Raw genomic sequence first — 25759 nt, forward strand, 5'->3', positions numbered from 1 at the left:
ATGATTTGAGCATGTCAGAATGTGTGGTAAGGCATTTTTCAGGCAAGCTTATTAGCTGCCATAATTACAACAAGAAACAAATCATGTTTCAACTGTGGACAGCAAGGACATTTTGAAAAGGAATGTAAACAACCAAAACAGGACACAAGATGAAGCTCAGGGAGAAGGCGTGAGCATTCCGCCTCCCAACTCAGGTAATGCAGGTCTATGTCCCAGATGTCAGAAGGGGAATCATTGGTCCAGCCAATGTAGATCTAAATTTCATAGAAATGGCCAGCCATTAAATCAATGGAAATGGCCAGCCGCAGGGAAACCGCCGGAAGGGCTTTCCCCAGCCCCATTATTAAATAAGGGCAAGTTCCACCCTGCCAAGAACACAGTAGATTCCCTCCTTCAAGTCACTCCAGAAAGAAATGCTGGCTTTGATCTTAGTAGCACAATAACAATCACCCTGATCCCAGATATGGCTAGACAACTTGTTCCTACAGGAATTTGGGGACCTGTGACACCAGGAATGTCAGGTTTGTTTAGTCCTAGGAAGGAGTGAAAATATGCTAAAAGGACTAACTGTTTTTCCTGGAGTCATAGATTCAGACTATAAGGAAGAAATCAAAGTAATTTTAGAATGCAAGCACATTATGCAAATTATTCCAAGACAAAGTATTGCTCAGCTCCTGCTTTTACCTTATATCCAGAAAGGTGAAGTTATAAATAAGAAGAGAGGGACACAAGGATTTGGAAGCTCAGATATATATTGGATACAGGAAATTAGCAATACGTATTCTATGATTAATCTAAGAATAGAGGGAAAACTGTTTAAAGGTTTAGTAGACACTGGAGCAGATGTTAGTATTATCAGTCAAGAATTCTGTCCTCCAAATTGTCCATGGTAGAAGATATAGGCTCTATCATGGGTGTTGGAATTCCTGATAACACGCAAGGCAGTGCTGTAGTGTTAAAGTGGCAAGATGAGGAAGGACAAACAGGATGGTTTTAGTTCTATATAGTCTCTGGAATTGCAGTCAACTTATGGGGCTGAGATGTTTTAGAAGGTTCACAAGCTTGTATTATTACCAGCAAGGGACAACAGTTCACAGGAAAACAAGGATTAGAATATCAACCTTTTTAGGAGTGGTCACTCCTCAATCTCCTCACACCCATGCTGAGCCTATACAATAGAAAGATGATAGACCTATATGGGTGGATCAGTGGCCATTAACCAAGGAGAAATTAAGTCATATTCATGAATTAATACAGGAACAAGTAGAGGCTGGTCATTATAGAACCTTCCAATAGTCCTTGGAATACTCCTATATTTACAATCCCTAAGAAGGCAATAGGAAAATGGCGATTGTTATGTGATCTTAGATCCACTAACGCTACTATGCAAACCATGGGAGCTTTACAGCCTGGACTCCCAGTGTCTTCACAAATCCCTCTAGATTGGTATCTTATAGTAGTATATCTTAAGGATTGTTTCTTCACCATTCCCTTGGCACCACAAGATAAACAAAGATTAGCCTTTTCATTGCCATCTATTAATAATATAGAGCCTATGAAAGGATATCAATGGAAAGATTTGCCTCAAGGAATGGCCAATATGTAGCTCAAGCTATTCAGCCTTTAAGGGACAAATATTCCCAGTGTTATATTGTCCATTACATGGATGACTTGCTCCTAGTGAGTCCACAGGAAGAACAGAGTTTACCAATGTTTTCTCAATTAGAAAAACAACTTCCTAAATGGGGCTTAAAAATTGCTCCAGAAAAAGTACAGAAATAAATGCCTTTCAAATATCTAGGTACCATAATTGAAAACCAATATGTTAGGCCTCAAAAAGTAGAAATACAAAAAGATTGCCTTAAAACATTAAATGACTTTCAAAAATAATTAGGGGATATTAATTGGTTAAGACCTTATCTAAAAATCTCTACAGGAGAAATGACAAATTTATTTAATTATCTTAGAGGTGACTCTAATCTTTCCTCACCCTGAGTATTGACAGATGAAGCTAGAAAGGAGTTATAAAGAATTGAGCAGGCCATCTCCTTAGTCCAAGTGGCATGAGTACTGCCTGAATTGCCTTTATTGGGACAAATTAATCCTACTGCAAATAGTCCCACTGGAGTCATCTTCTAAAATAAAAACTCTCTTGCTATTATTGAATGGGTCCACCTAGGACAGTGGTCAGAAAACTCATTAGTCAACAGAGCCAAATATCAACAGCACAATGATTGAAATTTCTTTTGAGAGTCAAATTTTTTAAACTTAAACTATATAAGTAGGTACATTGTTATTAACTTAATTAGGGTACTCCTAAGCTGTCCTTTACTAAAATCTCAATGGGACAAAGAGACTCATGTGGCTCGTGAGCCACAGTTTTCCAACCACTGACTTAGGACATCAATCCTCTAAAACTGCAGTTACATATATAGAACTTATGGTTCAGTTGATATTTCAACTTAGAAAGTGCTGCAGACAGCTTAGAGAACCCCAATGTATTTACTTTCCCCTCACTGGGAAGCAATTAGAAATGTTATTTCAGACTGATTTAAATTGGCAAATTGGACTGAGTGGATTTTCAGGGGGAACTTAGTTGTCACCTATTAAAAGACAAATTATTACAATTTTTATATTATACTCCTATTATTATATCAAATAATACTAGGCAGGAACCTATTCCTAGAGCATTAACTGTATTTACTGATGGATCATCAAATGGCAAAGCTGCTTATCAGACAATGAATTTAGACTGAGTCATCCAAACTAGCCATACTTCTGTAGAAAATATTGAATTAGAAGCTATTAAGTCTGCATTACCGGATTTTCAAGATCCTCTTAATATTATCTCTGACTGGTCTTACTCTGCAGGTTTATTAAATAGAATTGAAACTGCTCATTTGAAATGGCTCAGTGACCAAAGTTTATTTTTACTATTAAGTTCAGCAGATTGTACAACAGAGACAATATCCTTTTTATATCACTCACATCAGGGCCCACAGTTTATTACCTGGCCCATTGGCAAAAGGAAATGCACATGCTGATCAATTGGTTGCTTTATTAAAACAGGCCTCAGAATCTCATCAGCTTTTACATCAGCCTGCAAAAATGTTATCTAGACAATTCTCAATCTCTCAACAGTAGGCAAAACAGATTATCAGAGAATGTCCCACTTGCATATTACATCTACCTCAAGGGTCTAACACAGGAGTCAACCATAGAGGTTTGCTAAGGGACCATATTTGGCAAATGGATGTGACACAGTATACTTCCTTTGGACACTTTGGGGGCATTGCATGTCTCTGTAGACACCTTTTCAAAAGTCATATGGGCTACTGCATCTACGGGAAAACAGCAAAACAGGTTATTAATTATTGCCTAGCTGCTTTTGCAGTCTTGGGAATTCAAAAAATTATTAAAACTGATAATGGGCCTGCTTACACAAACTATCATTTCCAGCAATTTTGTAAAAAGTGGAAAATTCAGCACTTTACAGGAATACCATATAATTCCCAGGGGCAGGCCATTATTGATCAACAGCATCAGTGGCTAAAATCCCAACTTGAAAAACTAAAAGGGGGGATTATGATGGATAAATCACCTGTGGGTAAGCTGCACCAAGCCTTAATTACTTTAAATTTTTCCACTTGTGATGCTGATGGCAGGACACCCATGAAGTTACACTGTTGTCAGAATAAAATGGTCTAGTTAAATGGAAAGATTCTGAATCTGGTTTATGGAAGGGACCTGATCTATTGTTATTATTTGGTTGAGGATATGCTTGTATATTTACAGAAAATTTCTTCAAACTTGTGTGGATTCCTGCAAGAAATATTAAACTGCAACATGGATTTGAGAGAGGAACTAGCCAGATTAATGAGGATCTTACACCTGCAGCCACACCTGGCAGCTGTAAATAATTGGCTACCCCATCCACAAACAGCAGCAGCCCAAGGAAACATACTGAAGATAAGGAGTGGAAGAAGAACACGGCAGATGATGAACAGCCCAGAGATGACTTGGGGAGTGATAAAGAAGATGGTCCAGAAAGCTGAACAAATTTGTGAAGAGACCAAAACCCCAAGAATGACTGAAAATGTCTTTCTTGCCATGCTGGTAGTAACCAGCTGTGTGGTAATTTCACCAAGGGCTAACGGGGAAGTCCTCCCTTGGTAAAATCCCTTAAGTGGACTGATCTCCCACCTACTATTGTAAATATATGGGCAAAGTATAATTACATGGGTGTCCCCACCCGGCTGCCCTTTTTATATGAAACAGAATCAAACTAATGCTCATTTGTGTGTAGAATTAAATATAGATTTTTATGGCTAGTATCACACCAAAGGAAGGGGAAGGGAAAACCTAAATACAATTACTATCACTGCTTGTTTCATGGAGAGGCAAAGAGAATTTAACATTTCTAAGACCTCCCCCAACAAAGCCATTATGTAAAATGTCTTAGGAATGGCACCCACCAGCAGCAAACTTAACCCTACCAGACCTGAGGCCCTGAACCTAACTGTCCCCTTAAACCACACAAAGTCAATTCAAACACATGGGGGCAGACATTTGCAATGGCTACCATAAGGTTTGGCCAAGGTTGGTGGGTTATTTTTAGTTTGTGACACATTTTTTTTCACGTACTAGGCAAAGTACCGAAAAATTGGTACAGCGGTCTGGTAGGGTTCAGAACAGTTTTTTTTATTTTGTGGATTGAAGCCCCTACAGGTCTGCTTATAGTAATAATCAATGGAAATCAGCTGCAGCACTTGCACCAGTAAAATAATATAGTTTAAAATGATAACTTCAATGAAAAATTACTTTCTTGGTGGTTAAAGTAAAAATAACACCACCCTTGATATTTTGGAATTGCAACAGCATATTGTACAATTATCCCAGGCAAACTTACAAACTAATTCCTTATATGCATGGCAGCAATTTAAATAAAGAATTTACTTATTTTCACTGGATCTCATTACTTTTGCCTTTTAGCATAACCATTATTGCCTGTCTCATTCTTTTTCTTATATATTTTTTAATTTTAGTCTGCAGATGCAGAATAAAAGTCTTAAAAGAACCCAAGCTCTGCAAGTGGCATATCAATATCTATTAAGAAATTAAAGAGGGGGAAATGCTGAGAAACAAGATCAACAGTACTTAATATAAATGTGAGAAGTCTGGTCAGAAGGCTGAATTGGGCTCTTTGATATTCACAGGGTGAATATTTGCATTTTATTACCTACTTCTGACTCAATGGCCTAAGGCAAACTCTGCCAACCTGATCATCTTACTGTTTACTAAACATTAGCATTGATATGTCCCTTTGCATTTCTAAAAGGCAATGTGTATTCTAGTAAATAAAAGCTGATGGGAATGGAGACTCAGTGGAACTTGGCTACAACAGCTAGGATTTCCCTGGCTTCCCCCATAAATTCCAAATTCATATTTCTTGTCTTGCTTATTAATTTGTGAGTTAGCCCTTTCTCCAAGCCTTTGAATCTGAGGCCATGCTGGTCAAGGCTTCACAGAAAGGGATACACCACGCCCAGATTAAGCACATGAAACCTCCAGGGGCTGTACTAATATCAGACAAAGCAGGCTTCAGAATGATAACGACTTTACACCCTGAATAAGGAAAGACATTTCATAATGACAAATAGGTTTATTCATCAATAAGACAATAATACTAAGTTTTCACATACCTCATAAGTAACTGAGCTTCAAAAAAACAAGAGGGCTTCAAAATTCAAGAAGTAAATCCCGACAAAAATAAATGTAGAAATAGTCAAATGAACATTTACAGTTAGAGATTTCAACACTCCTTTCTCAATACTAGAATTATTTTCCTTTTTTCATAAATTGAGCACAGACAAGGAAAGAGAAACTGGGTTTTCTAGTTCATATATCTCCCCACCCAAATCTGACTTGTGGTTTCATTGCCACATTTCCCACAGTCTTATCTGAAGAGGTTCCTGAGGGACAAAAGGAACACTCAGACTTAGATTTGGTTCCTGATCCTGGGCAGTGTGTGGCTTGCTGTGTGCCATCTACTCTTTCTAGGCCCCTGTTTCCTCCTTTGTCAGAAATAGACAGCATTCTCTCTCCTCTTTAAAGTTCTCCTGAAAACGCTGTGAGTGGACCGAGGAGGAGGCTGCTCACAACCTGGCAGAGATATGACTGGTGGTGCTGACAGTGTTCTGTGAGGCTGATTCTGAGCTCAACTTGGACGATGTCTGCCCCTGACCAGGATGTTGCTCTCAAAACTTGTATAAAGAGGCTAAATTACACCAGGCTGATCATGCTCACAGAGTTATCATGTCATTACTGATGGGCGAGGGTTGGCCAAGGGTAAGCAAAGACTCAAGCTGTCCCTTCATCAGCAAGGTCATCTGTCCTCTAAGTGGAAAAAGGACCAGGGGATGAATGTGGGATGGGGAACATTATCTGCTCTTTTTAACAAAGGAGATTTGCTTTAGCAATGGGTAGCAAAAATAGGGGGAAATGGCCATTTACCCCTTACATTCCATCCTTCAGTGATAGTGTGATGTGTGTCTTCCAAGCCCCCAAAAGTCCATATTCAGAGGTAGAATTTGAAAGATGAAACAGAGGGCCGGTGACCATGGGATACCAGGATACAGGCTTTATTGGAGAGAAGACCCATGCTGGCTCCCTTCCAGAGGGAAAAAAAAAAGCGTGCCAGGGGTGAAAGTGCCTTTTGAGGGGAGAAAAGGAGGGGACGGAGCTTAGGGTACTCAGCACACGCTGATTGGTGGTTTCATGTAAGGTACATGATTAGGGACCTAGGGACTTAGGAATCGGGGGCTTAGGGTATTTGGCAGGTGCTGATTGGTGGTTCAATGTACAGTCTATATAAGGTGTTCAGGAATGTCCGGCTGCAGGTGGAGTTTACGTCATACTCTGTTCATCAGTTGGGGGAAGGGAGGATCTATCATTCCAGGCTTTTGTTAATATTAAAAAAAAATTGAGAGTCCGGGAAAGGTCAGGGGGTGGAGGTCCATCTTCCGTAACTGCTTCTAGCTGAGAGGGGGGCGTCGTTAGGGGAGTCTACCCAGGGTCTCAAGGATTCTGGTGTTAGGTTCTGAATTCAGTGCCAGATAGATCTCTCCCACCTTCTGGTTGGTGAACGCCTGCATTCTGTTCTGCAAGAAATTAGTGAAACAACGCATGAGACAGGGGCCAAAGAGCAAAATTAAGAGTATAGATATCAGTGGGCCTAATAGTGGGAGGAGCCATGGAGTAAGTGATCCTAAAATGGCATACCCCCCTTCTAGTTGGTTATGTCGTCTTTGGTCAATCCTGTCCCTGAGGGATTTAATGTAATCTTTGACAATTCCCGATTCATTTACAAAGTAGCATCATTCCTCCCCAAGAAAAACACAGGTACCCTCTTTTTCTGCTGTCAAGAGATCTAAAGCACGCCAGTTCTGTGGGGCTACTGCTGCTAAGGAGTCTACCTGCCTTTGAAGGGATTCAAGGGAATTGCTAATGATGGAGATATCTTCTGAAAATTCAGCAGACAATTTGTGGTAGAAATGAACAGAGGAGGAAATGCCTCCCACTCCTGTCCCCACTGCAGTGAGGACTCCTGTACCCACTAAGAGGGGAACAAGGGCCGTCCTTTTGTGGCGGGGCCTGAGAAGACCAAGAGAGGATTTGAGTTCGCCCTCTCTTCTGATAGAAAGATTGGGGGTTAGGAAGACATAAAGACAGAGTGAGTGTGACAGGTCTTGAGGGACACAGGTATAGGCCATAGTCCCGTAGAGGAGAAAAATACCCGGTGGAGGGCAGGCTAAGGGAGGGGGTAAATTTATAGATTGTGCATAGTAGTAAGGTGTAGGAGTAGTTGAGATAGTAGTTTGAGAAGTATTTGTTAAACAGGTAGTGTTTTCCGTATTGAAAAGAGAGATGTTGTATAGGGTGCACTGAGGTCTGGTATAGGTAAAAGTTAAGTTAGTGATCCAATAGGTTGGGGTTGGGTATCTATGATGAGGGTTCGAGCCAGTGACAGACAAATCCAGCAGGGTTTGCAGATAAGGAGGGATTGATATTAGAGAGTAGATGGAAAGTTGTGTTGATGAGGGTGGGCAGAGGAGTAGGTCCAGGGTTTGTAGGGCGAGAGAGAATGTCCTTTAGTGAGGAAGGGATAGGTCAGGGATTAATATAAGTTTTAATAAAGATAATTATACCCCCGGGATCTCTACCCCCTCCATCTATTCTGATTCCTGCTGGCTGAGCCTGGCTCCAGAGTGGGTCTGCTGGGTTTGATATGGTAAAGCTGACAGGATTACACATAAGGGGGCCACAGTCCAAGGAGGGTCTAAGATTTACCAGTGGACTGTGTAAAGCACCAGAGTGGTAGTGAGAACACTGCCAATATGGACAGTAGAACTCCCTTATATCATCACAGTCCCTTTTTTGGTGATATTTCATGCATAGATATTTGTGGTCAGTGGCATAGGCCTGTTACCACCCACCGCAGTTGGACCACCCAGGGGCCATGGCTGCACAAGCATTGAAATAGAGAGTGACACTAGAGGATCTCCCATCCCGGACAGTAGGATTGATGACTCCCTCATCATCCCAAGTCTATTTTACCTGAAAAGACCAAAAACCCTCATTGGTGCATTCATTGTTGGCTGCCTGTAGGAGAATTATGGTGAGGAGACAAGGCATATTAAAAGAAATTAAAAAACCTGAGCTTCTTCTGGAGTAAAGAATTGGAGGATCCCTTGCCAGGTAAGATCAACTATCCATGAGTGTAAGTCTTCCGGGGAAGCAGATCGTGGTCGCCACTAGGACCAGTCCTCCAGGGTGCACTGCAGGAAATGGTAGAATTTAACCTGTAAGGAATGATGGGTCATCAAGTCCTGGATGGTGTCACTGAGTCCTCTTCGGGGATGGCGGAGAGACATTTGGTGAGTCTGAGAGAGGTAGGTCCTGTGGGGGTAGAAGTGTAGGAAGGTAGTGTTTTGTGTAGAGGTTTGTATGGCTTAATGTGTGAGAGGTGATACCAGTGGTGGATTCCTTATACCTTTGCTGCAGTAGCAGTGGATAGTATGACTGGGAAGGGTCCCTCCCATGTGGGTGTTAAGGATGCCTTTCCTTTTTTCTTGACATAAACCAAGTCCCCAGGGAGGACTGAAAGATGAGTAGAAGTTGTAGGAAATGGACGGGGGAGAAGATTACCAGCGTATTGTTGTAAGAGTGCCCTCATATGGGAAAAAGCAGGAAAGTAGTCTCCCTGGGAAGGGGAATTGTCCTCCGGGGTTTGGAAGACAAAAGACCGTCCATACATGATCTCGAAGGGGCTTAGAAGTAGTGGTTATCGTGGCATGGCCCTCAGTCTCATTATTGCCAGGGGAAGAGGTTCGGTCCAAGGCATATGGAGCTCTAAAGATAGCTTGGTTAGATGTGTTTTTAAGAGATGATTGGCCTTTTCTACTTTACCCGAAGACTGAGGGGGGTAGGGGATGTGGAGGTTCCATTTGATGTTATCATTTGAGAGACCAGCTGTGTTATCTGAGAGATGAAAGCGGGGCCATTATCAGATTGAAGAGACATTGGAAAGCCAAAGCAGGGGATAATGTCATGGGTGAGGGCTACCACTACTGTTTGAGCATTCTCCCTGCTGGTGGGATAGGCTTCTATCCATCCTGAAAATGTGTCAACTAGAGTGAGAAGATAACGGCGTTGTGTTTTTTTTTTGTGTGTGTGTGAGGGCATGTGTGTGAAGTCTATCTGCCAGTCCTGTCCTGGGAGGTTTCCTCTTATCTGGTGTGTTGCGAAAGAGTGAGGGCGGGCTCCACCCTGAGGAGAGCAGGGATTGCAGATATCATAGGTGTTAGTTATCTTCTGTATTAAGGAGGATAAAGACGGAAAGGAAAGAAAGCTAGTGGCGTACAGCAGAAGGGGTTTTTGTCCCACATGGAAAGTATTATGGATTCCCTGGAGTATCTCCATTGCTTGGGCCTGGGGAAGGATGACTTTTCCTGCCTGAATGTACCATCCTTGCTTCTGGGTACCCTAGGTACTTGAGATGTTCTTCTTTTGCGTATTGTGGGGAAATTGTAGGTATAGCCAGTAGTATTAAGTTAGCTTGGGTGGTGCCTGACTGGGCAACTCCTTTTGCTGTCCTATCTGCCAGGTTATTGCCAATAGCAATAGGGTCTGTAGAATTCTGGTGTCCTTTGCAGTGTATGATGGCAGCTGCTTTTGGCAGCATGGCTGCATCGAGTAAGGCCTTGATGTGAGTATGGTTGTGTAGGGGATTGCCTTTGGTGGTTAGAAATCCCTGTTCACGCCATATGCTGGCACCAGAATGAATTATGTGGTATGCATATTTGGAGTCAGTGTAGATATTTATGGACTTGCCAGCTGAGATGGTTAGAGCTCAGGTAAGGGCTATGAGTTCTGCTTGCTGAGATGTTGTGTTTGGGGAAGGGAACTTGCTTCTATTATGGAAGAATTGCTAGATACTATAGCATAACTTGCTTTATATAGTCCCTCCTTTGTGCGGGTAGAGCTGCCATCGATGTAAAGTGTTTGTTCAGGTGTGGAGAGAGGAGTGGGTGAAATATGAGGAAAGGGAGATATGAATTGGGTAATTGTTTCAATGCAGGAGTGGAGAGGAGGGTCTGTCACAACAGGGACGAGAGAAGCAGAATTCAAGGGAGAGCAAGAAATGAAAGAAAACTGGTGGTTTTCGATAAAAACCAGATGTTATGCCTGAAGTCGTGAAGGTGAAAGATGTTGTATAGCTTTATGGGTCACAAGGTCCTAAAGATGATGAGGGGATTTGATAGTAGTGTGTTGCCCAAAAGTAAGTTTAGAGCTTTCTAGGGCCAGAATAGCTGCTGCTGCTAACTATCTGAGACGAGGTGCCCAGCCTCTACAGGTGGGGTCTAGTTGTTTTGATAGGTATGCTACTGGGGCAAAAGAGGGATCCTTGTCTTGTCCTAGGACCCCCAGAGCCAGGCCATGATTTTCATGAGTGTATAGTATGAATGACTATGAGAGGTCTGGAAGGTGTAGTGCTGGAGCCTGGATAAGAGCCTGCTATAAGGATTTAAAGGCTGATTCTATAGGTTTTGAGGGGTCTAGAGGCTCACTGGGGTCTCCTTTTGTCACCTCATACAGGGGTTTGGCTAGGTTACTGTAATTAGGGATCCAGGAGCGGAGAAAGCCAGCCACTCCCAGGAAAGAAAGAAGGTCAGATTTGGTGGTTGGCGTAGGTAAGGAAGAGATAAGGCTTTTACGGTCTGCAGTAATCTCATTTCTGTCCTATGAAATTCTGATCCCAAGGTATGTTAGTGCTGACTGGGAGAGCTGAACCTTAGTTGCTAAAACCCGATAACCACGCTGGGCAAGAAAGTTAAGAAGTAGACATGTGTCCTCCTGGGAGATTTGGAGATCAGAACTGCACAGTAGGAGGTCATCTACATATTGTAGGAGGGATCTTCTGGGCAGCGCCAGATCCCTTAAGTCTCTTGCCAATGCCTGCCCAAAGAAGTGGTGGCTATCCCTAAACCCCTGGGGCAGAACCACCCACGTAAGCTGCTGTGAATGTCTAGTTTCAGGGTCAGTCCAGGTGAATTCCAAGAGGTCCTGACATTGTGAATCTAAAGGGATAGTGAAGAAGGCATCTTTTAGATCAAGGACTGTAAAAAAGGAGGATGGAGGGGGAATAGAAGACAGAATGGTATAGGGCAGTGATGGCGAACCTATGACACGCGTGTCAGCACTGACACGCGTAGCCATTTCTGATGACACACGGCCGCTGAGGCGGCTGCATGCCGAAGATGAAACATTTGCTGCTCCTGAGGATGAAACATTTGCAACTAGAGTCTTGGGGTTAGAGTCTAAAACATGTGAGCACTGCCTGCATTATGCTCAGTTTTTTGGCGAAGTTTGACACACCAAGCTCAAAAGGTTGCCCATCACTGGTATAGGGATTGGACACAACAGGGGCCATGGGCAGTACTGCTGAGTTGATGGCTCTGAGGTTTTGAACCAGGCGATACGAGCCCTTTGGTTTAATAACAGGAAGGATGGGAATGTTAAAGGGGGAGTTTGTGGGCCTCAAAAGACCTGAATTGAGAAGTTTGGAAATAGTAGGTTTGAGGCCGAATAGATGTTTGGTTGGGACAGGGTATTGGGGGACGAAAGGGAAGGAGTCAGGATTTTTGCGGTGGATAAGGACGGGAGTGTGGTGTTTGGCTACGGATGGATTTGAAGTGTCCCAGACTATAGGGTTGACTTTATCTGCAGGTAATGGGGGAATGACAGAGACCGAGTCTGAGTCAGCAACTGAGACAAGAAAGATAGAGGCCGAGGGTATGTAGGCAGAAGGAGTCAGTGAAACAGTTGCATGGAATTTAGATAAGATGTCTCTCTCCAGTGAAGGGGTGGGGCATTGGGGAATAACTGAAAAACAGTGTGTGAACTGTATTCCCTCAAAGGTACAGAGGAGGGGTTGAGTTACTAGAGGATTGGTCTTTGTTCCAGAGACTCCCACAATAGTAGTGGTGGATGGCATTAAGGGGCCCAAAAACTCGGGCAAGGTGGAGTATGTGGCCCCTGTATCAATAAGGAAAGAGACCGGCTTACCTGCTCCTCGAAGATTTACCCTGGGCTCCTGATGCGTGATCACCACCGGGGCCAGAGACCCAGGGCCCCGTCAGTCCTCTGTTGCCAGTCCCAGCAGATCTGTTGTGGATCCAGATGTGGGAGTTTTCATTAGAGAGAAAGATCCAGCACCCCTTCGGCGACTGGGGAATCAACTCCCCAATGTCCCTCCAATTGGCAGCGCAGACATGGGCCGGGAGGGGACCTCGGGTTTGGGCATTGTCTTGCCCAATGTCTTGGCTGTTTGCATTTAAGGCAGGCTCCCAGTGGGATTGGTGTAGGCCTTCCTTGGGATGTGGAGCCCTGTAGGGCCTTCGCCAGCATAAGATAATTTTCCTGGTCTCTTTTTTTAAGGTCCTCCTTTTCCTGTTCTTCTCTATTATGGAAGACCTTAAAGGCCACGCTAAGAAGTTCCCTCTGGGGAGTCTCGGGTCCATCCTCAAGCTTCTTTAGTTTTTTTTCTTATGTCTGGGGCTGACTGGGATATTAAGTGTGAGTGTAGTAAGGCCGTACCCGCTGGGGAAGTAGGACCAATAGGGGTATATTTTTGAAGCACCTGTGAAAGGGGTTCAAGGAATTCTCCAGGATTTTCCTGCCGGTGCTGGGTAATCTCCTTTATCTTATCATAATTTACTGCCTTATTAGCCAACCTGTGGAGAGCCTGAAGAATATTGTCAAGCATACGATTCCGTGCCTCTCTATTCTGATGCCCAAGTTGGTAGTCCCAGTCGGGGTCTTTCTGGGGAACACCAAGAGTGGCAATAGGATTAGAGTTGTTACTAGTGTGGGCCTCATCTGCAATCTGCTGAGCTGTGTCCCAGACCCGGTCTTTGTCTGATGGAGTTAGAGAGGAAGTAAGAATGATAAAAATGTCATGCCAGGTAAGATCATAAGATTGAGTGATGTATTTGAATTCTTTGATGTAGTTATCAGGGTCTGAGGAGAAAGAACTGAGGCATTTTTCAATTTGAGAAAGATCAGAAAGCGAGAAGGGAATGGTCACACGAATGATGCCCTCTGCCCCTGCCACCTCGCGCAAAGGGAGCTGGCCGGCCGCCTGAGAATTCGTTCGCTGGTGGTCATGGGGGCAGAGATTCAGGGGAGAGTGCTCAGGCACAGGGGAAGGCCGGGAAGAGCTCGCAGGTGCAGAGGAAGGCGGGGGAGAGCAAGTGGGTGTGGAGGAAGGCAGGTGTTTGGAATTCTCGGTGGTAGGTCGAGGGGTGCAGTTTTCGTGGCAGGGTTATAAGGAAGTGGCAGGAGTGAAACATGTGGAGAGGAATGATCCACTGGGTCAAAAGAGCAGTCAGAAGACAGAGAAAGGGGCTGAGAATAGGTTTGAGAGGGCAGAGAAGACTTTTCGAGGAGGACCTGATGGGTGGAACATGAAGAGTAAAGCGAGGGGTGACAGCGGAGGAAAAAGAAGGCCTGTAAGTAGGGAATCTCGAAAGCTTTCCCCGTCCGGTGGCAAAAATTATCTAGATCTCGGAGGATATTGGAATCAAAAGTGCCGTGTTCAGGCTACAAAGAGCCATTATCAAGTTTGTATTGTGGCCAGGCAGTGTTACAGAAAAAAATGAGTTTCTTTGGTTTGATGTAGCCAGAAAGACCAAGGGTCCAGAGATTTGCGAGAAGACACCCTAAGGGTGTGTTCCAAGGGGGTTTGGATTGAGAGGTTCCCATGACCAGATGGAAGGGCCAACGAGAAGTTGGGGAGGAAAGAAGAAGCATCCTTCTTTTGCCTCAACCAACCTGAGAGAGAGATGAGAGAAGGTTTCAAGGTCGTCACCCTGAGACCTTTCCCGTAGAGATGAGCAGAGTTTTCCTGGCCAGGCGCCTGGGCTTTTGAGAAGACGTGAAGCCGAGGATACAGGAAAACTCCAAGGCCCTTCCAGGTCAAGGGAACAAGAGGAGGGGTGGGGGTGGGGTCCCTGAAGCCTACAGGTTAGAAGGAAGTGACGAGATTTCCACGTGTCCTGGCACAGCAGGGTTTGAGAAGTGTTCTGAATGGGCCAATCAACCCAAAACCATGCCTCTGAGCAGAGCCAGAGCAGGAGTCAGAAGCTTGGGGGCTAGGTCTGGGGATTGTCCACGTTCACCCAGGTTCTTCGGCACCAAGATGAAAGATGAAACAGAGGGCCGGAGACCATGGGATACCAGGATACAGGCTTTATTGGAGAGAAGACCCCTGCTGGCTCCTTTCCAGAGGGAAAAAAGAGAGCGTGCCAGGGGTGAAAACGCCTTTTGAGGGGAGGGAAGGAGGGGACGGGGCTTAGGGTACTCAGCACACGCTGATCGGTGATTTCATGTAAGGTACATGATTAGGGACCTAGGGACTTAGGAATTGGGGGCTTAGGGTATTTGGCAGGTGCTGATTGGTGGTTCAATGTACAGTCCATATAAGGTGTTCAGGAATGTCTGGCTGCAGGTGGAGTTTACATCATACTTCGTCCATCAGTTGGGGGAAGGGAGGATCAATCAGAATTTGACCTTGCAGAACAATCAACAAGACATTATTTCAGATTCTGATGACCATTCAGGGAGTCGTGATGCTGCTGATAGGGCAGTACAGAAGATATTTCTGCTACCTTTCCATTATGGAATTTCAGCTCAATTCTACTGTGGTCTGAGAACATAGTCCATGTGATTTTAATTCTCTTAAATGTTATAAGATTTTTTTATGGCTCAGTATATGGCCTATCTTGGTATATGTTCCATGTGCACCAGAAAAAATATGTATTTGGCAAATATAAACTTCTACAAATATCAGTAGATCCACTGATTGAGGGTGCTATGGAATTCTTCTAGATCCTGCCTGGTTCTGTCAATTGTTGAGGGCGTGGTGGGGTTTCTAACTATAATTGTGGATTTTTCTGTTTCTCCTTTCAGTTGTCGGTTTCTACTTCACATATTTCACATCTTTGTTGTTTGGGAAACACATGTAGGATTTCTCTGTCATCTTGGTGGAGTGACCTATTTATCCTATATAATAAATGCCTAATATACAATTGATGAAACAGCAGAACTACCAGCAGAATGACTGGTCACTACAACACGCACTGACCACCAGGGGGCAGACACTCAATGCAAGATCTGCCCCAATCTGCAGGTTCCAGGGCAGCCAAGGTGGGTGCGAGGGCGGGGGGTGGGGGGGTGGGGGCGGTCACCCTGCTGGTCGCCCCGGAGCGGGAGGTGACCAGCATTAGTGGTGGAGGAGTGGGGCTGCAGAGCAGGCAGCACCAGTAAGGCCCCCTGTTCGCCCCACTGGTCACACCACAGATGGGCTCTGATCGCCACCCAGGCCTAGGAACCCTACCCATGCATGAATTTTGTGCACAAGGCATCTAGTTACTATATAATGTTAATCTCTGTGTCTGATAAATTTCTTTGTTCTGAAGTCTAATTTATTTGCTATCAATACAGCATTCCTTCTTCCTTTTGCATGAGTAATATTTGTACCAATTATCTTTTCCATCCTTTAATTTTCAGCCTGTTTTTACCATAATATTTGAAAGGACTTTTCTGTAAGCAACATACAGTTGGGTCATGTGTTTTATTTTATTTATTTATTAATTTTTTTTATTAAGGTATTATATGTGTACATGTCTTACCATTGCCCCTCCCACCCCACTCCCATACATGCCCTCACCCCCCAGTGTTTTGCATCCATTGGTTATGCTTATATGCATGAATACAAGTCCTTCGGTTGATCTCTTATTTCCCCCACCTCTCCCTAACCTTCCCACTGTAAATTGACAGTCTGTTTGATGCTTTACTGCCCCTGTATGTATCTTTTTGTTCATCAGTTTATAATGTTCTTTATTATCCAAAAATGAGTGAGATCATGTGGTATTTTTCTTTCATTGACTGGCTTATTTCACTTAGAATAATGCTCTCCAGTTACATCCAGGTTGCTACAAATGGTAAGAATTCCTTCTTTTTTATGGCAGCATAGTATTCCATTGTATAGATGTACCATGGTTTTCTGATCCAGTCATCTGCTGACAGGCACCTAGGCTGTTTCCAAATCTTAGCTATGGTGAATTGTGCTGCTATTAACATAGGGGTGCATATATCCTTTCTGATTGGTGTTTCTAGTTTCTTAGGATATATTCCTAGGAGTGGGATTCTGGGTCAAATGGGAGTTCCATTTTTAGTTCTTTGAGGAAACTCCATACTGTTCTCCACAGTGGCTGCACCAGTTGGCATTCCCCCCAGCAGTGCACCAGGGTTCCTTTTTCTCTGCATCCTAGCCAACACTTGTCGTTTGTTGATTTGTTGATGATAGACATTCTGACAGTGTGAGATGATACCACATTGTTGTTTTGATTTGCATCTCTTGGAAAATTAGTGACTTTGAGCATGTTTTCATGTGTCTGTTGGCCTTCCTTCTGTCTTCTTTTGAAAAGATTCTATTTATCCGGGTGAAGTAGGATCCCGGGTCCTTGTGAGACCATGCGCCCCTGGGTCTGGGAGAGGCCACGCGCCCCTGGGTCCGGGTGAAGCTGGATCCCGGGTCCTTGTGAGGCTGTGTGCCACTGGATCCGGGTAAGGCTGGGTCCTGGGCCCTGGTGAGGCCACGCAACCCTGGGTCTGGGTGAGGCCACACGCCCCTGGGTCCGGGTGAGGCCACGCACCCCTGGGTCCGGGTGGGGCTGGAGCCTGGGCCCAGGTGAGGCCATGTGCCCCTGGATCCAGGTGAGGCTGGGTCCCGGGTCCCGATGAGGCCGCGTGCACCTGGGTCCAGGTGAGGCCACACGCCCCCTGGGTCCAGGTGAGGCCACGTGTCCCTGAGTCCGGGTGAAGCCATGCCCCTGGTTCCAGCCGAAACCAAACCAGAAGGAGTCGGACTTGCATTACCACCATTTGTCCACCATCCAGAGCTGAGGGGTCAGTGTCGACATGTACACATAAGGAACTGGTGGACATTGATATTGGGTCTCAAAAGAACTGTTGGTCCAGAAAGAAACTCACTACAGACTGATTCATTTGCCTGTCAGCATAACTATTATTGCTCATCTCACATTCAGTTCTTATAAGTATATGTCTAGTGACACATGATCTCTCTCATCTAGGGGAAATGATGAACAGCATAGACTGATGAACAAGAACAGAACCAGAAACAAGGAGGCATCGATCGGACTATTGGGCCTCAGAGGGAGGATAAGGGATGGTGGGGGAAGGGGGGAGAGATCAACCAAAGGACTTGTGTGCATGCATATGAGCCTAAACAATGGTTAAGTTCAACAGGGGGTTGGGGCATCCGTGGGGAGGGGTGTGGGATGGGAATGGGGGGATGAGGACAAATATGTGACACCTTAATCAATAAAGAAATTAAAAAAAAGATTAACAAAAAAAGTTATAAAGTAAAAATGTTACAGTTTAAAAAAAGAAAAGAAAAGATTTTATTTAGGTCCATTGCCCATTTTTTTATTGGATAATTTATCTTCTTTTTATTAAGTTGTATAAGTTGCCTGTAGATTTTGGAGATTAAACCTTTATCAGTGATAACATTTGCAAATATGTTCTCCCATATAGTGGGCTTTCTTGTTGTTTTGTTGTTAGTTTCTTTTGCTGTGAAAAAGCTTTTTATTTTGATATAGTCCCATTTGTTTATTTTCTCTTTAGCTTCCATTGCCCTAGGAGCAGTACAGTGAAGAAGTTCTTCTGGCATATGTCTAAGATTTTGCTGGCTGTGGATTCCTCTAGTATTTTTATGGTTTCCCATTTATGTTTATGTCCTATATTCATTTTGAGTTTATTTTTCTGTATGGTGTAAGTTGGTGGTCTAGTTTCATTTTTTTTTGCATGTATCTGTCCAACTTTCTCAACACCATTTGTTGAAGAGACTTTCTTGACTCCATTGTATGTTCATGCCTCCTTTGTCAAATATTATTGAGCATAGTGATTTGGATCTATTTCTGGGTTCTCTATTCTATTCCATTGATCTATATGTCTGTTCTTGTGCCAATACCAGGCAGTTTTGAGAACAGTGGCTTTGAAATATAGCTTGAAATCTGGTATTGAGATCCCTCCTACTTTGTTCTTCTTTCTCAGCATTGCTGTAGGTATTTGGGGTCTTTTTTTATTCCAGATGAATTTTTGGAAAGTTCGTTCTAGGTCTGTGAAGTATGCCATTGGTATTTTATTTTATTTTTATTTTTTTAAATTTATTTTATTTTATTTTTTTAATTTCTTTATTGATTAAGGTGTCACATATTTGTCCTCATCCCCCCATTCCCATCCCACACCCCTCCCCATGGATGCCCCAACCCCCTGTTGAACTTAACCATTGGTTAGGCTCATATGCATGCACACAAGTCCTTTGGTTGATCTCTCCCCCCTACCCCCACCTTCCCTTACCCTCCCTCTGAGGCCCGATAGTCCGATCAATGCCTCCTTGTTTCTGGTTCTGTTCTTGTTCATCAGTCTATGTTGTTCATCATTTCCCCTAGATGAGCGAGATCATGTGTCACTAGAGATATACTTATAAGAACTGAATGTGAGACGAGCAATAATAGTTATGCTGACTGGCAAATGAATCAGTCTGTAGTGAGTTTCTTTCTGGACCAACAGTTCTTTTGAGACCCAATATCAATGTCCACCAGTTCCTTATGTGTACATGTCGACACTGACCCCTCAACTCTGGATGGTGGACAAATGGTGGTAATGCAGGTCCAACTCCCTCTGGTTTGGTCTCGGCCGGACCCAGGGGTACGGCTTCACCCAGACTCAGGGGCACGTGGCCTCACCGGGACCCAGGAGGCGAGTGGCCTTACCTGGACCCAGGTGCGTGAGGCCTCACCCGGACCCAGGACCCAGTCTCACCCAGATCCAGGGGCACATGGCCTCACCCGGACTCGGGATCCAGGTTCACCCGGCCCCAGGGGCGCGAGGCCTCACCTGGATCCAGGTGCGCGATGCCTCACCTGGACCCGGGACCCAGCCTCACCCGGATCCAGGGGCACATGGCCTCACCCAGACCCAGGTGCGCGATGCCTCACCTGGACCCGGGACCCAGCCTCACCCTGATCCAGGGGCGCACAGCCTCACCCAGACCCCGGATCCAGCTTCACCCGGACACAGGGGTGCGCGGCCTCCCCCGGACCCAGGGGCGCGACCTCACCCAGACCCGGGACCCAGCCTCACCCGGATCCAGAGGCACACGGCCTAACATGGACCCATGATTCAGCTTTACCCGGACCCAGGGGCGCATGGCCTCACCCGGACCCAGGGGCGCGTGGCCTCTCCCAGATCCAGGGGCGCGCGGCGTCACCCAGGCCCAGGACCCAGCCTCACCCAGATCCAGGGGCACACGGCCTCACCTAGACCCGGGATCTGGCTTCACCTGGACCCAGGGGCACGTGGCCGCACCTGGACCCAGGGGCGTGTGGCCTCACCCAGATCCAGGGGCACACGGCCTCACCCGGACTTGGGATCTGGCTTCACCCGGACCCAAGGGCGCGTGGCCTCTCCCGGACCCAGGGTTGCATGGCCTCACCCGGACCCGGGATACAGCTTCACCTGGACCCAGGGGCACGTGGCCTCTCCAGGACCCAGGGGCGTGGCATCACCTGGACCCAGGAGCGCGACCTCTCCCAGACCTGGGACCCAGCCTTACCCAGACCCAGGGGTGCGAGGCCTCACATAGACCCAGGGGCATTTGACCATACCCAAGTCCAGGGGCACGCAGCCTCATCCAGACCCGGGATCCAGCTTCACCCGGACCCAGGGGCATGTGGTCTCACCTGGACCCAGGGGCGCATGGCCTCTCCCAGACCCAGGGGCGCGTGGCCTCACCCGGATCCAGGGGCACATGGCCTCACCCAGACCCAGGATACAGCTTAACCCGGACCCAGGGGTGTGCGGCCCCACCCGGACCCAGGATCCAGCCTCACCCAGACCTAGGGGCGCATAGCCTCACCCGGACCCAGGGGGGCTGCCCCACCCGGACCCGGGACCCAGCTTCACCCAGACCCAGGGGCGTGCGGCCTTACCTGGATCCAGGGGCATGTGGCCTCGCTCAGACCCGGGACCCAGACTCACCCTGACCCAGTTCCCAGCCTCACCTGGACCCAGGGGCTTGCGGCCTCACCCAGTCCCAGGACCCAGTGGGGTTTCGTCTTCTTGATCCCAATTCCTGTTGGTTGATTCCCTCTCAGCAATTCCTTCGGCCATTTTCTCAGAGCTCCAGGGCGGCTGCCGCAGAACTCGTTGGGCAGCGGGCTCGGCGAAGCTCCGGTGTGCCAGGTGCGCGGTGGCGGGCTGGTTCGGGGTCGCTGCGTCGGCCCTTGGGTCTGCAGCGGTGGCCGGTCGCTGACCGTGCGCACCTGGCCCCTTCCAGGGCATTGAGATTCTTGAAGGGCTAGGAGGTCAGCAAGCGCGGAGTCTCCCACCCCATGTCTCCCAGGGGCTCGTCTGTCCTTGCTCAGCAGTGAGTGGAGCCATCCCCTCAGCCGGAGACCGCTGGGGGAACTGCGCTGAGTACGTTCCAGGCTGCCATTGTGTCACCTGAGCCGTAGTTCTTAAAGTGTGATCTTTGGGTCAACAGCATCAGCATCATCCCGTGTACCCCTCTCTTTTATTCTAGTTGTAGAGCATCTGCTCAGCCAGCCCTCTGGTGGTTCTGGATGGTGTCTGCTCTGCTCTCCAGTCATAATCTCAAAATTGTTGTGGTAGGCAACAATCAGGCTGCTGCCCTATGTCTCCATCTTGGTCCTCCTTTGTGTAGTTAAGTCTTGATTGTTGTTGGTGTCACCGGGAGGAATTGTCCTCCAGGCCAATTGGCCGTGAGGACCCTCTGTGTCTATAAAGGAAGAGTTGCTGTGCAGGAGACACGTTTATGGGCCGGGTCTTGTTGCAGCAAGGCTTTGGCGCTCACTGAGTCTGCCTCTTGAATGCATCCCTTATGCGAGTGGTTGAAATCTGGTGTCATCTCACACCGACCACTAGATGCCCTCGTTTCTGGGTCTCCATTGGAGTGTAGGTCAGCTACTGCCTGAGGCTACTTAGCAGGAGTTACAGCAAAAACTGCAGTTTCCTCCTCCTGTCTGAGTGGCCCTGGAGCAGTCCGACTAGAACCGCAGTTCATCTGGTCAAGCTGCCACAGGGCAGGCCACCCACATGCAAAAGCCGCTGCTTGGAGCCTGGGTGGTCCTGCAAAACGTGCGGGGTGGGTCTGCAAAACGTGCAGGGTGGGTCCCAGGGAGGGGTGGGTCTCAGGGCGGGGCGGGGTCTCAGGGTGCCACCAGGCCATGGCGTGGCAAACCGCAATGGCTGCAAGTCTGCTTTTTCTGCTTTCCACGTTTCTAAGCCCCCTCGTTCCGCACTCCAGCACAGCAAACACTGATTGCTGGGCGCACCTCCACAAGGAAGTTACTCCCACTCTCCGTCACGAAGGCCGAGAGTCCAGCCTCTCCCGCGCGTCCCCAGAAGCTGGATTTCAGGGTGATGGGGAGCTAATCTCCCTTAGGGTTGGAAAAAAAGCCGCACGTCCCTTCCCCCGCCACCAGCCCGACCCACGCACCTCCGCACCTTATCCCCTCCGAGTTCGCTCTTTCCTCTTCCCTCTTAGTTGTAAATCCACCATTCAGCCAGCTCTCCTGTGGTTCTGGGTGGCAGAAGCTCTGTCTTCCAGTTGTATTTTTGAAATTGCTGTGCACGGCAGAGTTCATTTGTTTAACTTTGCCGCCTTCTTGGTTTCCTCTCTCAAAATGGCTAAAGGACTTGAATGTAAGACGGGAAATCATAAAAATCCTCCAAGTCGGTATCGGCGGCCACTGGGGCCCCAAGGATCTCACTGGGCAGCTCGGCCAGATTGGTGACACGGATGGGCCCGTCCTGCAGAAAGATGGTCTCTTCCTTCACCGAGAGCCACTGCACCGAATCCGCGGCTGCCGCCACAGCAGCTGCCATGGCCGCTGACGAGCTCATAGCCCTGGCTGAGGTGCTGACTGAGAGGAGCAGCCATCCTGCCTGGAGAGACGCGAGCAGGAGTCACCGCGCTCACCAGTCCTTCTTTTAGTTGTATTTCTGAAACTGCCATGCGAGGCAACCGATCAGCCATTCAACTCCGCCGCCATCTTGGATTCTCTGCTATCGGTATTTTAATGGGGAGTGGATTGAAATTATAGATTGCTTTGGGTAGTATGGACATTTTAATGATGTTGTTTCTACCAATCCACGAACATGGTATGTTCTTCCATCTGTTTATGTCTTCCTTTATCTCTTTTTTCAGTGTTGTATAGTTTTCCACGTATAGGTCTTTTACCTCCTTAGTTAAGTTTATTCCTAGGTATCTTAATTTTTTTGGCATGATGGTAAATGGGATTGCTTTTTTAGTCTTTCTTTCTGTAAGTTCATTATTGGTGTATAGAAATGCCATAGATTTCTTAGCATTTATTTTGTATCCTGCTACTCTGCCGAATTCATTTATTAAGTCTTTTTATTTTTTGATGGAGTCTTTAGGGTTTTCTATGTACAGTACCATGTCATCTGCAAATAAGGACAGTTTTACTTCTTTTCCAATTTGGATGCCTTTTATTTCTTCTTCTTGTCTGATTGCAATGGCTAGTATTTCCAACACTATGTTGAACAGGAGTGGTGAGAGTGGGCATCCCTGTCTTGTTCCTGTTCTTAGGAGAAATGGTTTTAGTTTTTGCCCATTGAGTATGATGTTGGCTGTGGGTTTGTCAAATATGGCTTTTATTATGTTGAGTTATGAGCCTTCTATTCCCAGCTTGTTGAGAGGTTTTATCAAGAAAGGGTGTTGGATTTTGTCAAATGCTTTTTCTGCATCTATTGATATGACTATATGGTTTTTATCTCTTAATTAGTTTATGTGATGTATCACATTTATTGATTTGCGAATATTGTACCATCCTTGCATCCCAGGGATAAATCCTACTTGGTAGTGGTGTATGATCTTTCTGATGTACTGCTGGATTCGATTTGCTAGAATTTTGTTGAGGATTTTGGCATCTATGTTCATGAGGGCTATTGGCCTGTAATTCTCTTTCATTGTGTTATCTTTATCTGGTTTTGGTATTAGGGTGATACTGTCTTCATAGAAGAAGCTTGGAATTGTTCCTTCTTCTTGAATTTTCTGGAATAGTCTGAGGAGGATAGGTTTTAGCTCTTCATTGAATGTTTTGTAAAACTCCCCTGTGAAGCCATCTGGCCCCGGGCTTTTGTTTGCCGGAAACTTTTTGATGACTGTTTCAATTTCTTCCATGGTTATCAGCCAATTGAGATTTTTAGTCTCTTCCTGAGTAAGTTCTGGAAGATTGTGTTTTTCTAGGAATGTGTCCATTTCCTCCAGGTTGTCCATTTTGTTGGAATAGAGTTGTTCATAGTATTTTTTGACAATCCTTTGTATTTCTGTGGGGTCTGTTGTTATTTCACCTCTTTCATTTCTGATTTTGTTTATTTGGGTACTCTCTCTTTGCTTCTTGGTGAGCCTGGCTAGAGGTTCATCAATCTTGTTTATCCTTTCAAAGAATCAGCTCTTGGTTTTGTTGATCTTGTGTATTGTTTTTTTGGTCTCTATGTCATTCATTTCTGCTCTGATCTTTATTATTTCTTTTCTTCTGCTCACTGTGGGCTTTTCTTGTTGCTCCCTTTCTAATTCTTTGAGTTGTTGAGTTAGAAGATCTATTACCATTTTTTCTTGTTTTTTTGAGGTAGGCCTGTAGAGCTATACACTTCCCTCTCAGGACTGCTTTCATTGTGTCCCATAGAATTTGCAATGTTGTGTTTTTATTGTTGTTAGTCTCCAGGATGTTTTTAATTTCTTCTTTGATCTCATTGATAACCCAATCATTGTTTAGTAGCATGCTATTCAGTTTCCAAGTGTTTGAATTTTTTGGAGTGTTTTTATTGTAGTTTATTTCTAATATTATGCCATTGTGGTCTGAGAAAATGCTTGATATGATTTCAATCTTTTTGAATTTAGGCAGACTTTGCTTGTTACCCAATATGTGGTCTATTTTTGAGACTGTCCCATGTGCACTTGAGAAGAACGTATATTCCCTGGCTTTGGGGTGAAATACTCTGAAGATGTCAATTAGGTCCATCTGATCTAGTGTGTCATTTAGAATTGCTGTTTCTTTGCTGATTTTTTGTCCAGAGGATTTATCCATTGATATCAGTGGTGTATTAAAGTCCCCTACTATGATTGTAGTGATGTTGATCTCTCCCTTGATATCTTCCAGGAGTTTTTTTATGTATTTGGGCGCTCCTGCATTGGGTGCATAAACGTTTACCAGAGTTATATCTTCTTGTTGAATTGCTCCCTTTAGTATTATGTAGTGGCCTTCCTTATCTCTTACTATGGCCCTTACTTTGAGGTCTATTTTGTGTGATATAAGTATCGCAACCCTAGCTGTTTTCTCATTTCCATTTGCCTGAAAAATGTTTTTCCATACCTTCACTCTCAGTCTGTGTGAATCCTTTGCTCTAACGTGGGTCTCTTGTAGACAGCAAATATATGGGTCATGTTTTCTTATCCATTCAGCTACCCTATGTCTTTTCATTGGTGCATTTAATCCATTTACGTTTAATGTTATTATTGATAAGTACCTGTTTGTTGTCATATTTTTTCTTAGTGTTTGTTTTTCTTCTTGCCTTTCTCTTTCTTCTTTTTATAGCAGTCCCTTTAGCATTTCTTGCATTGCTGGCTTGGTAGTGATAAACTCTCTTAGCCCTTTTTTATCTGTGAATCTTCTGATTCCACCTTCAATTTTGAATGATAGCCTTGCTGGGTATAGTATTCTTGGATTCAGTCCCTTGTTTTGCATCACTTTGTATATTTAATTCCATTCCCTTCTGGCCTGGTGTGTTTCTGTTGAGAAATCAGTTGATATTCTAATAGGATATCCCTTATATGTTACTTTCTGTCTCTCTCTTGCAGCCTTTAAGATTCTTGCTTTGTCATTGGTGTTCGTCAGTTTAATTATGATGTGTCTTGGTGTCAGCCTTTTGGGTTAAATTTGTTTGGGACTCTGTGTACTTCTTGGACTTGGGTAGTTATTTCTAGCCAATATCAGGAAAGTTTTCTGTCATTATTTCTTCAAACAGGTTTTCTATTCCTTGTTTCTCTTCCTCTCTTTCTTGTATC

General features: G+C 45.4%; 1 protein-coding gene across 1 annotated transcript in view; it reads right to left on the reverse strand.

The window, feature by feature from the left end:
* The window catches only part of LOC103304970 (GTPase IMAP family member 5-like), a 41393-nt gene extending 18836 nt beyond the window's left edge, over positions 1-22557 (reverse strand). The window contains 4 exon segments of the mRNA XM_054726061.1: positions 3270-3341; positions 9469-9540; positions 13159-13581; positions 22443-22557. Of these exon segments, the coding sequence (XP_054582036.1) occupies positions 3270-3341; positions 9469-9540; positions 13159-13581; positions 22443-22557 (682 nt within the window).
* Positions 22558-25759: the final 3202 nt, after the last annotated feature.

The sequence above is a fragment of the Eptesicus fuscus genome, chromosome 14, assembly GCF_027574615.1.
Source record: "Eptesicus fuscus isolate TK198812 chromosome 14, DD_ASM_mEF_20220401, whole genome shotgun sequence".
Classification (NCBI taxonomy): Eukaryota; Metazoa; Chordata; class Mammalia; order Chiroptera; family Vespertilionidae; genus Eptesicus; species Eptesicus fuscus.